General features: G+C 42.7%; 1 protein-coding gene across 1 annotated transcript in view; it reads right to left on the bottom strand.

Annotated features, from left to right (window-relative positions):
* The window catches only part of HYDIN (HYDIN axonemal central pair apparatus protein), a 234,138-nt gene that overhangs the window by 46,265 nt on the left and 172,354 nt on the right, over positions 1-15,519 (bottom strand). Inside the window, 9 exon segments of the mRNA XM_060253816.1 lie at positions 826-1,030; positions 2,614-2,731; positions 5,377-5,615; positions 7,304-7,472; positions 8,378-8,477; positions 10,134-10,233; positions 12,242-12,440; positions 14,346-14,518; positions 14,621-14,780. Of these exon segments, the coding sequence (XP_060109799.1) occupies positions 826-1,030; positions 2,614-2,731; positions 5,377-5,615; positions 7,304-7,472; positions 8,378-8,477; positions 10,134-10,233; positions 12,242-12,440; positions 14,346-14,518; positions 14,621-14,780 (1,463 nt within the window).

Genomic DNA, 15,519 nt, shown 5'->3' with positions numbered 1-15,519 from the left:
TTGTGATGCACAAAAACATTAGGAAAATTAACACATAAGATATTTGACTAGCTGCTTCAATAACTCTTGATATATTTTTTTACCCACAAGGATTAAAGGAAAAAAGTGCCATATTTTGTAGAAAGAGAGAAAGGGACCACTGTGGTCTCCACTATAAAAATTACTCTAGGTATAATGTTCATTTTTAATACTCTTTCCAATGCAAGAAAGATTTACAGTGCCCTCCAAAGCAGAGTTAAACTCTTCTAATCTCACTGATTTCAACCAGTTTGGAAGGGTGTAGCTCCACTTAGGAAGGCACCGTTAAAGTCTGCCACTTCAGATTGCAGCCAGATTCCATTTTCATTCTCTGTGTCCCCCCAAAGGGTACATTGTGCATAGGACTAGACTGCATGACAAGCTTCTGGTGGTCAGCTCCTTCGGGTCAAACAAGACTTGATGGAATATAGAGCACCAAAATCGGCAAAATAACTACAACCCCCGGTACGGTTTTTGCATGAAAAAACTGTTGCGGGGGTGGGGGGGCAGGAGCACATCCTTTCCCTGTGTTGCTATTCCATGCTCATTTGGGCTCTCTCTTTTTTAAGAAGCAGTTCTCTGCAGCTACTCTGTGGTTGTTGGGAGCACTTGAAAATGCTTGAAAGCACTTGGGATAAATGGCATTATATAGTGTGGCTCTTACGTGGTAAGGTGGGAGAGCAAATAGAACCTTTGCCTGGAATCCAGTGGGCAGGGCTGTCAGCATTCCTGGCTCTGGGATTGGCAGCGAACCCCATTTGCTGGGTTTTACTCTTCCAGCAGTGATGGCTCTGTGGCTCCCCTTACCTGGGACGCATGATTCTGCAATCAGTGTATACAGAATGCCGTTAGGGTTGTCTTCTGGGTCTCTGTCAGAGATCTCGATCGATAGGTATTCCTCAGATTTCCCAATGGCATCTGCGATGCAATCCACATTGATGACCTGTTGGGCGCCTGGAAGAATGGAGCCAAATCCAGGATACACACAGAAGATGCCAAGGGAGAAGCGTGCCTGAGAAGAGAGCCCAATAGGAGAATACTCTCAGAGAATCTGCCACAGAGCCCATTCAGGCTTCCATATGGCATGGTTACCACAGCAAGGTGTCTGGAACAGAGACTCCCTGGGAGACTTTCAGTGGACTGCTGCAGCACCTCTCAAGAAGGGCAGCTTAAAGTGACAGCTTGTCAGAAAGCAAGTTTGCAACATGGCTTAGAAGCTGTGTTTGGCAAGCCACTCACAAGTTTCTCAAGCCTCTCAGTCTCTGAAGTAACAGCATCCACTGCCCTGGATGAGGTTAAGGAAGCTCAGACCTATACTGCTCCTCACACACATACACCATGTGTGTATGAGTTTACCATATTTGTTCAGGAGACCGCAGCCTGTTTCTCATGCACCCCCAGATGATCTCCGGTAGCCATAACCACAAGCAAAGGGGTTTCTTTCTGGATGGAGGCAGAGTATCTGAGGCAGAAGTTCCCAGGAGAATATGGGGAACAAGGATCAGTAATAGGCCCCTCCCCTGTTGCTCCCCTCCCTGAGCACTTCTAAGTAAGGAATGGGAAGGAGTCCATCAGAACATGAAAGCCCCTGTGTGCAGCTCTGCATGACAGTATTCCTCTGCATGACTTGCATGCGATAATGGACATGCTATTGTTTACAGTGGTATAGCTCTGTGTGTGTGAGACAGTGTGAGAGAAAGAATGTGTGAGGATGTGTTTTAACTACTGCTCACTGACTCTTCCTTTCCCAAGGCCGTACATTTTTATCATGAGTCAAGCTGGGGTTCCCCCTGCATACAGCCTACAGCGTATACAGCACTCCAAATATGGTAAACTGCACCACCAGGGTCACTCTGTGTCAGAAAAACTGTACAGAGAAGAAGTTTGAAGTCCTTCTTGTCCTTGTGCCATGTTCCTAATCCAAATAAGGCCCCTGTGGTGCTCAGGGACTTAGTTTCCAAGAGCTGCCGTCTGACTGGGACAACTGAGTCAGATTTCTGTGTAGGTTTTCTCTACTTGATTAATGCATGCAAATAAATAAATGCATGCATGCATACATACATACCATTGGCCCTTACGCTAATAGTCCAGAATAGCTGATGAGTGTTACTGATTAGGAGATGACTTCTTGGAAGGCTAGGAATATCTGTGTGTTTGAACATTTTTTACCTGCCCAAACCTAATGAAGGTGACACCCTGGTCCCCCAGCTGAAGGGAAAGGGCAGATGTTTGTGTCTATGTGTGCATGAGAAAGAGATGCATACAGAGAAAGTGTGGGGGGAATAGGAGAGAGATAAAATAACAGGTAGCATTTTGGTAGAAACAGAAAAAGAGAGTGTGTTATGAATCAGCTGGTCAAAAGCACCATAGAAGCATGCAACAGTATGAACACACACAGCTAGTCCAGAAGGACCCCCCCCCCCCAATTTGGGGTGTAACCAGAAGATCAAAGGCTGGCAGTGTTTAGGCCAAAGCAACCAGGACAGATGAGAACATCCAAGTTAGTTATCATCACCTCTGCCCCTGAGTTGAGCAAAAATAATAAGAAAAAAGAGGCCAAAGCGTCTGTCCAGAGGCCACGGTGCCTTCCCCCACCTGAGCTACAAGGCTCACGTCCTTCTGCAGAGATTCAGAACGCCTGCTCTGTCTGCCCAGTGGAGCATTCAGTCTGATGTCTCCTTCACGAGAGCGAGAGCTTTTGATGTAAGGTGTGCTGCACAAGAAGAAGAAACGCACCATGATTAGAAGAGCTGACTAGACCCCATGTCTGGCTTTGCTACAAACAGGAATGGGGAGAAGTGGAGCATTAATTTCAGCACGTCTTATTGGTGAAATTCTTATTACAAGTTGAGTATCTAGGCTTTCAAAGTCCAATCCATGAATCAGGAGCCAAAAACATTCCTACCAGAGTTTTAACTCCTTCACTCATGTTAGGATGCATATTGCAGACTGGAGATGAAAAACAAGAGACAGTGATGTTGTGCATTAGAAGGGTTGGGTCAGTTCATAAAAGCTGAGAAAAACTTGGCTTTATCATTGATGGATTTATTAGACTTCTATGGAATCAAATGAAACCATGATACACCATGGGGCCGGGGCTTTTTTTATAGCAGGAGCTCCTTTGCATATTAGGCCATACACCCCTGATGTAGCCAATCCTCCTGGAATCTACCGTAGGCCCTGTACTAAGAGCCGTGTAAGCTCTTGAAGGATTGCAAAGGAATTTTTGCCACAAAAAAAGCCCTGCACGTCTCTATTCCTTCTGTTAGTAATGCAAAGCTGGAAAGTGTGAATCTGGACACAGCTTTCTCCAATTGCCTCCAACGATTTTGAGATTATTGCATGTGCAACAAATGGTTATCCATTGGATAGCTATCTTTACTAAAACAGTTTTACTTGATTTTATTTGTTGTATGTAAGTATTCATAAAATTTGAAAAATACTGATGAATTTTCCTTTCCCCTTTTTTCCTTCTGTACCCTCTCTTTTTCTGTTGAAAAAATATTTTTTTAAGAAGAGGCATCCATTGGATATCAGTTGTGATACCCCTGAGGATAAGAGATACAGTTCTCTTCCTGTCTTCCAAACTTGGGGGTAGTGGAAAGCACCATAGAATCACAGCTATCTTATGCACACTTGGGAGTTTTCCAGGTAAGAGATGTTCAGGGGTGAACAAAAGAACATAAGATAAGCCATGTTGGATCAGGTCAATGACCCACCCAGTCCAACACTCTGTGTCACACAGTGGCCAAAAAAAAAAAGTGCCATCAGGAGGTCCATAAGCCCTCCCACTGTTCCCCCCCCCCCACACGCACCAAGAATACAGAGCATCACTGCCTCAGACAGAGAGTTCCAACAATATGCTGTGGCTAACAGCCACTGATGGACCTCTGCTTCATATTCTTACCCAATCCCCTCTTGAAGCTGTTTGCCGTTGCCTGCCTCTGTGTAGCAACCATGGATTTCTTTGGTGGTCTTCCATTCACATACTAACCAGGATCAATCCTGCTTAGCTTCCGAGATCTAATGAGGTTGGGTTAGCCTGGGCCAATCCAGGTTAAGCACAGAAAAATATTGTGTAGGCTTAGAAGTAGTAAATTTAGTAGGAGATTTGTAAAGTTTCTTTGATGAATGAGTACTTTGTGGCAGAACTATGTAAGTACTCATTCAAAACAGTAACCACACTCTGCACAACAAAGCTGTGCCTTATCAGAGAGCTTGTTCTTTTGTTTAGATTTTGCTGTGTGGTTGAGCTACATCTTTTTTTTCTTTTTGTTTAAAGCAGCAAACTCATTTTTGCTCCCAGTCTCTGAGCCTGAAGGCTTTGCTGGAGTAGGCCTACTTTCTTTCTATTACCTATTAATTCTTCTTAGACTATTATCTCGAGGACTGGTGTTTAGTGCTTGTACAGCCTCAAAGGGGCAGGCACTCCTATGGAAACAACCAATTTGGAAAAGAAATCTGGACTTGGAATCATGCCCTGCAGTTTTTAAAACCCAGCATTGATTACGTATATTGTTCTTCTCTGATCACATTAGGGTTGCCAAGTCCTCTTCATCCCCCAGTGGGGGACAGTTGTGCGTGCGCTGCGTGATGAAATGATGTCACTCAGAAGTAATGTCATCAAAATGACAGTGCCCATGCAGGGCCACTCTAGGGATTTCTGGGGAAAGTCTATGGTTTTCCTGGATGCTCTAGCCATTTGGGAGGTTAAAACTCTATGGTACCTATTGTACAATAGAGTTTTACCTCCCAAATGGCTAGAGAATCCAGGAAAAACCATATAGTTTTCCTGAAAACGGCTAGAGTGGCCCACACAGGCACCAGCATTGTGATGATGTCACTTCTGAGTGACATCATCCTGCCAGCGATGCAGGGAAAGGATTGCCCCGCCGGCCAATGTGGAGATTCCCCGCCCGGACCGGGGGGTTGGCAGGCCTAGATCACATAAGTGTATGCATGGGAAAGCAAACATTCTTGTGACAATTACTGTTGATGGAAAATACTAATATTTAGTATTTGAACTGTTATTCATCCCTTTACAGACATGAAGTTGGTAAACAAGAACTGGATTTCCCATGCTTTCTTTAAGCAGGTAAAGCAGTGATGTAATACAAAGCTGGGATAAGATTTGGGTCACAGACTCAGTACAGAGTGAGGTTGTCCCTTGTGCTGTTTTCTCAGTCTAAATTACAATTCTGAACCTGCTGTTTGCACTTATAAGTCCTGATTGCAGATCTCCTATGTCTTGTCTAATTGCAAATGCATCTGAGTATAGAACCCCCACCCAGCATTGTCCAAGAGGCCCTTCTCCCTAACAATGACCATCTGGAATTCCCGGAGTAAGTGCTTTCTCACCCTTTTCGCAGAGAGATGATATTGTCTCGGATCTGCTTGTTGATGCCAAACTTAAACTCAAGGCAACCTTTGTTCTCAATGGTGAAGCTGCTGCTCTTCCGGGAACCATGCATGACAGGCCCAAAGTTGATGAGTGAAGGAGGGGAAATATTGTATTTGGTGAACAATGAATGAACCGTCAGTCTCACTGGAATGCTAGCGATGACCTCCCCTCCTTCACACAGACTGGGCTCAATAACCTAGACAGAGGATGACAGATGAAGCCAACAGATGGATCAGTTCTTGCATGTTCTAAGGTCATAAAAGAAGACATTTGCCAGTATGTCAGACATCTCCCAGTAGAAGCAACACTCTGACGAGGCCTTTGTATCTCTTTACTTTGGATTCTACATAAAAATACAAGGAAATTTTCTCATATGCTTCTCTCTACTGGAGGACGCTTTAATAGATCCAAACAATCTGAACCTTGTTCAGAAAAAGCAACACTTGCATGGATGAGACCTCTATTAGCATAAAAGGGTTCTCTTTCCTAAAAGGAGTGTTTGGTGGAGGGCAACAAAACTAGCCATAGCAAGCATCAACCATTTTTTGTACTTCCCCCCTACCAAAGCTAGCCCAGGATGCTGACCGGAAACCATGTCATAACTGGATTTCCTGCAATGGACTTATTCCTTTCCTTTCATCCAATAAAAGCTCTATGATACATCAATCTTGAGCAGTGAATAGTTGTTAATCACTTAAAACTTAATAAACAAAAGGAGTAAAATATTTTTTTGCAAATGCTGAAGTTCTTCATGACTTATTCACTCCTAGGGCAATAACTATCACAATTTAACTTGGCCTTGCTTTGGTTATTAGGTTATCTGCTATTTTGCCTTCTAGCCACACAGATAACCAGGGCAAGCTGTCTTGATTAACAAGCACCTCAGTTGCCGATTTTGCATTTGGCTAACAAAGCCTGCACGGAGGAACAAGCTGAGGTCAGGAGGCCTGGTGCCAGTAGCTTTCCAGCTTGTAGGGTACTGAGCGAGCCAGATCTCCAGAGGAGCACACTGGTCAGAAACAGTCTTTGTTTCCTGACAGGTACAAAAAAAGTGGATGAGACAGAAATGCCCTGACCAAGAAGCTTCTACTGTTCCAATCCACAAGCAGTATTCCGTCTGAGTTAGCATGAGCTAGCTCACAGATTTTTAGGCTCCAGCTCACACAAATTTGTCAGTTCAGGAAGGATAACCCCAGAGCACACTAATTTATGCAGTAGCTCACAACTTTAATGCCAGTAGCTCACAAAGTAGAATTTTTGCTCACAAGACTCTGCAGCTTAGAGGGAACATTGCCCACAAGGTATGATTAAAGGGCACTCTGTCAGGAGTTTCAGCTCTGCATGCTCACATGCAGGGGCCGCTTTAGAGAAAAATAGGTGGTGGAGCTCATCCAGGGATTGTTATGCAGCTGCACCTACTATTCAATGGACAAGGTGGGGGGAAGGAGGGGGAACCCTCAGAAAGGTTCAGGAGCTGTGCTCCTGTGAACTCCTGCTGAATCCGAGGCCTGCTCACATGGAAATACAAACAGAATCACACAATTTCAATATACATTTTTTTAAAAAAAAACCCTTACTGCACACACAAAACTAGTTTTTTAAAAGTCTCAAATACTTGGTCCCTAACCTGTCTGTAGTGATACAGAATCTATACCTCACAAGAAGCTACTGGTTTTCTATGTCAGCATGGAAGGCTGCAGGTTATAAGCCTCCTGTTTGTGTACAGACTTCTTTGAACTCTTCCACCCAGCCAAAGAAATTTGCCAAGGTCAACAAGTACGCCTGGACAGCTCAGTGGTGTGTATACATACGTGCACACATACAGTACAGAACTTTGGCATCCCTATGCCTATCTCTAAAAACAACTATTGGCCACTTGCTTACCTGGCATATCAGAATGGGCTTGTCCTCGACTTTTATTTCCTTCTTGGAGCGGAAAATTATCTGTACTTGAGTAGGACGGTCGTTGGCACCCAAATTCCCTTTCTGCGGCTGGATGGAGAACAGTGCACTCAGATTGGGTAATCCATGTTCTGTGGACTCCACAGAAAAACTAGAGCATAAGGACAAAATGTCAGTAGTCCAGGAGGATGGTAGACACTAAAGCCAAGAGGGGTAAGAACAGTAAAAAAATCTTAAACCCTAAAGGAAGGTGGAATATGTAGGGCTGCCCCCGCCATTTCAAATAGCTACATCTATGCTGCAGGGAAAACCACCACACGGAACAGAGCTCTGATGTCTTCTGAACACAGACATGCTGTTTCAGGGAACAGGAATTTAGAGAGACAGGTGTGGGAAGGGGGAAGGAGGGGCCTACTGCCTACTTTCCCCACTCCCAATTATCTCCAGCCCCTGTGGCTTTCCCCCCCTTGGGTCCAACAATGCATGTTTACATAGTGTAGTCAGACAATTGCGATCAGATAAGACTGTTTTTCTAAGTCTTCCTTGCTTACTGTGAGCCAAACTACCCAATATGATTTTGAATTAGCCATCTTCAGAAGCTACACACGCAGTTTGGAAGTGGGGCAAATAACTTCCCCCACCAGGAACTATTTCAGCTTGGGGAAAAGACACAGGTGGAAAGGAAGGTGCTCTCCACCCCCTGTATCACAGTCCTGAGCTGAATTGGGCACTGGTAGACTAGTAACAATAAAAATAATAAAATGATAACAGTTCCACTGACTTTTGAAATAACATTTTGAAGGAATGCTACTCAACCTTGCTCTCTTCTTAGGCTGGTTTTTGCAGAACAGCGCACATTTTGGCAAAAGTTAATGTTAAAAAATACTGACTTCAAACGTTGGAGAGCAGCCATGATGCCTAGCAAAAGGCCTACATACTACTAGTTCTGCCTCTCTTGTCTTATCTCAAAGAAAGGATGAAACAATAAGCACTTTTGACCATCAGTCCATGTTAAAGCAAGGAAGCAAATGACTAAGCACAGCAAGTGGGATTTACCTGTAACCAATCTCATATTTGCCTTTGTTCTTCAAGGATAATATCTGCTTAGATTCATCCATGACTCTCACAAACCCAAACTCCAAGCTGCCATCAGTACCTGCAGGGTCCAGGAACAGAGCAAGGTGAGTCAGCAGTGCTCTGGTTTTCATTTGCACTCCTCCTTAGCAGTGTTAGGGCTGTCTGTATAAGCAACACAAGCAGTGGCTTGGGGAAGTAATACTTGCAGGTGTGCTAAGGAAACAACCAAGCATAACCCAATAGGTGGGCCTTAGAATTCTCTATGACATTGTAAGGGATTGTGGGGCACATTTCAAGCAGTGCAGGTGTCTGGGGGTAGGCCTGCCCAGAAGTTCTGCATGTCCACCCTTGAAGCTTATTATTTGTGACTGGGCCTTTAGTTTTAATCAGATTCATAGTACCCTTTAAAGGAAACTTCCCCTTTCAGGACATTTTGAAAGCAAAAAGCAGAACATTAACTGGGACAAATCAGGTAAGGAAAGAGAATGACAGAAGGAGAGATGGAGGAAAGATCTGGCTGAGGGAAAAGTTACAGAGGACCTGCTCCCAATCCTGGATGCCTGAAGATTTATATACACCTAGAGCAATCTCCCAGCTATGGCAAGGGGATCTCTGAGCAGCAGCAGGGGAAGAATTTTTTTTAAAAACTGTGACGCCACTGTTGTGTCATGTCACTTCTGTTAAAAAAGATGTGACATAGGGTAGCTCTAGGAATCTCCAGAAACATTGTGGTTTGAGAGATTCCTATGTCATTTGCTGTTTTTTACTGGAAGTGACATAATGCCACAGTGTCACAGCCCCCTTCCCTATCCCTACTGACTGCCCTCCCACCAGTTTGTCACGCTTTGCTGTATGCCACTTAATGTAATAGCCACATAGAAGAAACATCAGATGTTTGAGAGCCACAAGACATGAACATCAGATGTCTGAGAGCTGCAAGACGGAAGAAGAAGACTGCAGATTTATACGTCGCCTTCTCTCTGAATCAGAGACTCAGAGCGGCTTATAATCCCCTATGTCTTCTCCCCTCACAACAGACACCCTGTGAGGTCAGTGGGGGTGATAGGGCTCTCTCAGCAGCTGCCATTTCAAGGACATCTCTGCAAGACCTATGGCTGGCCCAAGGCCATTCCAGCAGGTGCGAGTGGGGAATCAAACATGGTTCTCTCAGGTAAGAGTCCACACACTTAACCACTACACCAAACTGAGATGGGAAGCCTAGTTATAATAGGACTAACAACTAGAATAAACTGTAATATTAATGCTATACAACTGGAAAAAGCCTGCTTCTGCTTATCATTTGTCTTCTACTTGTTAGAAAGAAATCTAGGAAGGAAGATTGGAGGCAGGAGGGAGAGGTGGAAAGAAAGCAACTTTAACTTTAAATTCCTTTAAATGCATTTCCCTCTGAGGAAAAGATGCTTTAGGGATGAAGGAAGCAGGTAATGCAAAACACATTGGCAGGTGCCATAGTTCCCACAAGCACCATGTTGGGAATCACTGTTATTCTACTATGTGTACCAAACAAGATCTGTGTCTCTCTGACAAATGGATCAGAAGAAGAGAGTTAATTTGTAGGAAATGAATGTGTGATGACACATTATGGCAATTATGGGAGCTGATGACCTTCCTGCAGTTCCACAGCATGTGGCTACTCTTAGACTTTTTCCTAGTAACTGACCAACTGCTTGCAGAGCACGAGGAGAATGCTCTTGGCTTGGAGGCATCTACCCACCTTTGGGGAAGCTGATGTCCAAAGCAACGTCATAGGCTTCAGCAATGATTTGTATGGTTTCAATCTGGACAATTCCCAGGACGTTTTCTGTATCTGAAACCTGCAACAGCAGCAAGCAACCTTCACTTCTGAGCCGTCCGGAGGCCAGGCTTTGCTAAGCCAGCATTCTTCCTATCAGTTCTCCTTACCCACCGCCTTCCAGTTCCTCCTCCTGCACTCATGCATTCTTGCTGACATGCAGATTATAGCTGCACATAAACTCTACATGTTGATAGCCAATCATAACTGTCTGGTGGCTGGCAACTCTTTTCTACTTAAAGATGAAAATACCATTTCTTTATATAAACTGCAGGGATTATTTTTATCTGTTACATGTCTTAATGTTGCTGTTCCAGTGTACATTTTGGATTTCCTAATGGCAGATAGAATTAACAAATAAAAGAGGTGGGATTCACTGAAGCATTTGTTAAAGGATCACATGGGGAATGGGAATGGGGACTTCTGCTGTAAGTGAGAAAAGGAAATTAAACTTACAGACAACAGACAGGCAATCTAGGTGTGGGCGGGGGGGGGGGGGGATGGCCTTAGAAATACAGAATTGGTCTACTTAGTTGACCAAACTTTATAATCCAGTCAGAAGTAGCATTTTCTGCCATAGCTGTATTCATCAGAAACTGGGGGGGCGGCGCGCTGTGGCTTACTGGCAGAGCATCTACTTGGCATATGGAAGTTCCCAGGTGCAATCCGCAGCATCTCCAGTTAACAGGCTCAGGTGGCAGGTGATGTGAAAGACTGCCCCCTAAGGTGCTAGAGAGCTGCTGAGTAAACAATATTGTTCTCCAGCCAGCCTCAGTATGGTCTGAGTAGACAATACTGACCTCAATGGTCCAATGGTTACATTCAGTATAATATTGTTCCTGAGTTTTCTGTAACTCTAAGCTGCTATGACCTATATAAGCCACTAGATGGTGAGGATGTTCTTTGCAAGGCTACTTTGTCATACACATGTGCCTTAAGGGGCTTGAGTGCCTCCTCTAAAATAATTACTTGAAAACTTGCGTAAGTTACATTTTAGTTTAAATAATATGGGGTTGATGGAAGTAACAAAATATTGCTGGATATTTTAAAGAAAATCCTTTTAAAGAAAATACTAAAAAATACCAGAATAATTGATTTGTATTTTACAGACTTTATTATACAGCTAATTAATTGGACCTACAAAAATATATAGGGTGGACATAAAAACCACATATGACGGCATAATTTGGCACATGCTATCATTATTTGGGGGTAAGATGCATTATATTTGGTTTTTGTCAAATTCCTCGTGGCTTTACATAGAGCATAGAGTAAAACATTGTTTATTGGAACAGGGGATTATCTAGAATCCTCATGTGGACTAGAACTTCAAGCAGGACTTCTTATGGACTTGATGGATTCCATTTGAGAACTGATGAGTGTGAACTATAATGTTAATTAATTTATTTTTCCATTAGACTTTCATGTACTCTGCCTGTTGCTTTAATGCTCCATGTTAAGTGGAGCATTGTGTACAAATATAATAAGATCCAGACATTATAGACATTAATGAAAATTGTTCTTTATTTACATCCTTCTTGGGTGCTATTACAGCTAACAGTGTGTTGGTTAATTTTGGTTGCACATTCAGTATAAGGCAGCTTCATGTGTCCATTTGTAGAACCTGAGCACATTTCAACCCCTAGCTGGAGTGATGGAGAACTTTTTTTAAAAAGCTAAATGGATTGTCTGTTACTGCTTCTTTAGAAGCCAAAGATGCTCAGAGGTGAAGAAAGGGCATTTCTTTGCTCTGCATATTTTCATACTGAAAGTCATACGGGGAGGTTACATGTTCAGGGGCCAAACTCAGTAAGCAGAGTTTAAAGTGTGTAAAAATGCTTCATAGATAAACTCAGGGGACTCATGCTACTAGACTGCTATCACTAGATATCTGATCTGCAGAATATTCCCCAAGAACATCACAGGATTCTTTAGTACCTCTTTATTAAGCAGCTTTCTAACTCTTCCTAATGTTCTGCTTGAACCTGTAATCAGTAGGACTGGCCATTTAGCTTGTACTGAGTTCTCACCTCCAGACGAATGGCCTTCTTAATGTTGAGAGCCTTGGAAGCCTTAAAGTACAGCTGCATACAGTACTCAGAGAAGGCCTCAACAACGCCCATATCATCTGACACAGTGAAGTCCTCACCAATGTTCTCCAGGCCACTGATCCGCCATGCAACAGGTAGTGGCGTGTTGTTTTTGAAGAAGAGAGACTTGCTTTCCTTCCTGAAGAAACAAAAAGAAGCCCCAGAAGTTGTGTTTTCTAAAGACCAAAGTCTGTATGACTCATGCTGGGAATCTGCTATAGCAGCATTATCCTGCTTTTCATTCTGGGCAGTCCACTGGAGCGTTGCTATGTCTGAGAGTGTGGCTACTGGTGATATACTGAAGAACCAGCTTCATGCAAAAGTCCTTCCAGATAACTACAGTGGAGAAGGAACCCCAGTTAACCTTAGTCACAAAATACTTGTTACATCAGGCAGGTTTATTAGCTTCTTCTAATTATTGGGATCACTCCTTGCAGTTGAACTATCTATCTTGGGCTTTCTTGGAGACCTCTTGTCTGGTGCCTCTCTCTAAGTGTAATGCATTAGGATCAACTTAGGCTACAGTGGATTCCATTCCTCTGCAGTAATGGTGCATGTCATGACAATATCAATTTGATCTATTTTCACATGTGAAATTAACGATATGGGCTAATTCAGACCTAAAAATTGGGAAGAAATCTTTGTTTATGGAAACTTGAACCAATACAGGGATTTTCACATTGGGCCAGTTGATAAACTAGGATGTCATTTTCTCAGCTGAGGTCTGGATATGACTTATCAACTTTAGCTGAATGGCAATATTTGCAATTCCAACATCTGTTGATAACTAAAATGGCATTGCAGCATTGTCTCAGAGTCCCCTTTGCGCCTGAAAACTCTAATTGAATTGATGCAGAAAATAAAACCTGCAATATGCGTCTATAAATATTTGACGTTGCTTAATAAATACAGATCAAGATCAAGGTATCTGAAGAAGTTATCAGTGATTCCATATCCTGACACAAGTGTTACTAGTCTTTTAAGGTGTTGCTGGACTCTTGCTCTTTTCTACTAATTAATAAATGTGATATGTAGAGTCTCAGAAATGAATTGAATAGGGAGCTAGATCCCCCTGTTTTGCAAAAGCAATGAGATATTGCCTTTATACCAGCTCTCTCTATGGATCTTGTGACTTATTTAGCAAAAAATTATGTTTAGGATATACTGGATACCACAGAGACTATTTAGCAAAGGACTGAGTAAACTTTCTGTTGGTGTAACTCACAGGATGCATCCCTTGAGCATTTGCTTTGGGAGCATCCAGCCATTCAATACTTCTGGGAAGTATACTGCTCGTGTCAATTTTGTATTAAAATGTTAATTGATTATTGAGGATGCTTATGCACTTTTCAACTATCTGCCTGTCTCTTGGAGGCTAACTTATGGTAAATGAAAATGGACACTCAGTGCCCCTATTACAGCTAAAAGATTCATATTACAGCACTGGAGAGATAAATGCTCACCTCTAGTATATTATATCCCGGGCCAATATATATGTTTTAATCTGTAAAATGTGCCCGCACCACCTATGCTGTAACTTATCTTCTTGTTTCTGTTTTGATATTGTTTTATTATTATTTTATTGCTGGGTTTTAATTGTTATCTATTCATGTCTGTAATCTGCCCTGAGCCCTCCTATGGGAAAGGGCAGAATATAAATCTACTGAATGAATACATGTAAATCACTTGATTACGGACCTTAGAACTTTATCAATATCTGAACATATGGCATATAAATGACAACTGCACGTGGAGTTGTTTTTAGATATTTGGAAACCATTTACAGAAACTTATGTGTAGATCTGCCACAACTGTTGTTATATTTTTCTCTATTTTATATATACCTTTTTATTTTATTTTACTTATAGAATCATAGAATGATAGAGTTGGAAGGGACCTCCAGGGTCATCTAGTCCAACCCACGGCACAACGCAGGAAACTCACTCAGATACTCGATTTTGAGTTTTCCCCCTTTCTTTTTTCCCTATTAAAAATAATGAACCAATGTGAGCAAAACAAATGGCACTTTCCACAGAGACCTGACCTGTGTAACAGAAGCTTTTCAAAATGGAGTTGTTTGCGGTCCAGCTCGAGCTCTGGGCGAACTCCTTGGCTGGAGATCCGGAAGGTTACAGGCTCCGGGTTTTCTTTAATGCAGCAGACAATGCTATCTTCAAATACACCACTGCCTGTTGGATAGGCCCATACCGTCAATTTCTGAGAAGAGAAAAGAAAATGCATTCAGGTAGTAAGCTCTTTAAAATGTAGTGTGCTTTAGAGAGATGGTGACTTCCCCCCTACTCCCCTTTCTGCTATTACCTGTTGTTCATTAGGCTTAAGTGTCATGGTGGGCGGATCCAAGAGATAAGTAACTGCCTTGAAATCATGCTGGAAGCAGAAATTTATTTCACATTCCAAAGGAGATATGTTGAGGATGGTTATTCTTTCAAAGTGATTGGGGGATCGGTTTGCCTTGTACCTGTAAAGATGAGGAGGCAAGCAAGGGACAGCCAAAGGGAAGTTTGTAAGTTTACTAGAAAGAAAGAGAAGGAGAGTGTTCCTGCCTGCACTATGCAGCCAGAAATGTGCCGCCAATATAGTAATGATACAGCACCATGTAATAGCTTTTAAAAAAAAATAATTGTAATGATGTTTTATTGATTTTAATTGTGTAAATGAATGTTGTGAGCCATCCTGAGTCCGCTTGCGGAGAGGGTGGAATAGAAATTTAATGTAATAAATAATAAATAATACTAATAAATAAATGTGGTGGTTAAGTGTGCGGACTCTTATCTGGGGGAACCGGGTTTGATTCCCCACTCCTCCACTTGCAGCTGCTGGAATGGCCTTGGGTCAGCCATAGCTATCACAGGAATTGTCCTTGAAAGGGCAGCTGCTGTCAGAGCTCTCTCAGCCCCACCCAGCTCACAGGGTGTCTGTTGTGGGGGTGGAAGATAAAGGAGATTGTGAGCCACTCAGATTCAGAGTGGAGGGCAGGATATAAATCCAATGTCGTCGTCTTATTATTATTATTACTACATTGTAATATATAATGAAATAATTATACAACTCACGGCCCGGTTGCTAACAGGCCACGGACTGGTACTGGTCCATGGACCGGGGGTTGGGGACCCATTTTAAATTAATGACAGTATTGAAGAGCACAATTATTATTAACTAGGGGTCAGTGTTCCCTTTAAGTTTTGTTAGTGTGAGCT

Source organism: Heteronotia binoei, chromosome 14 (genome assembly GCF_032191835.1).
Source record: "Heteronotia binoei isolate CCM8104 ecotype False Entrance Well chromosome 14, APGP_CSIRO_Hbin_v1, whole genome shotgun sequence".
NCBI classification, from domain to species: domain Eukaryota; kingdom Metazoa; phylum Chordata; class Lepidosauria; order Squamata; family Gekkonidae; genus Heteronotia; species Heteronotia binoei.
Note: the sequence above shows the minus strand (reverse complement) of the source record. Positions and strands in the feature narration are given on the sequence as shown.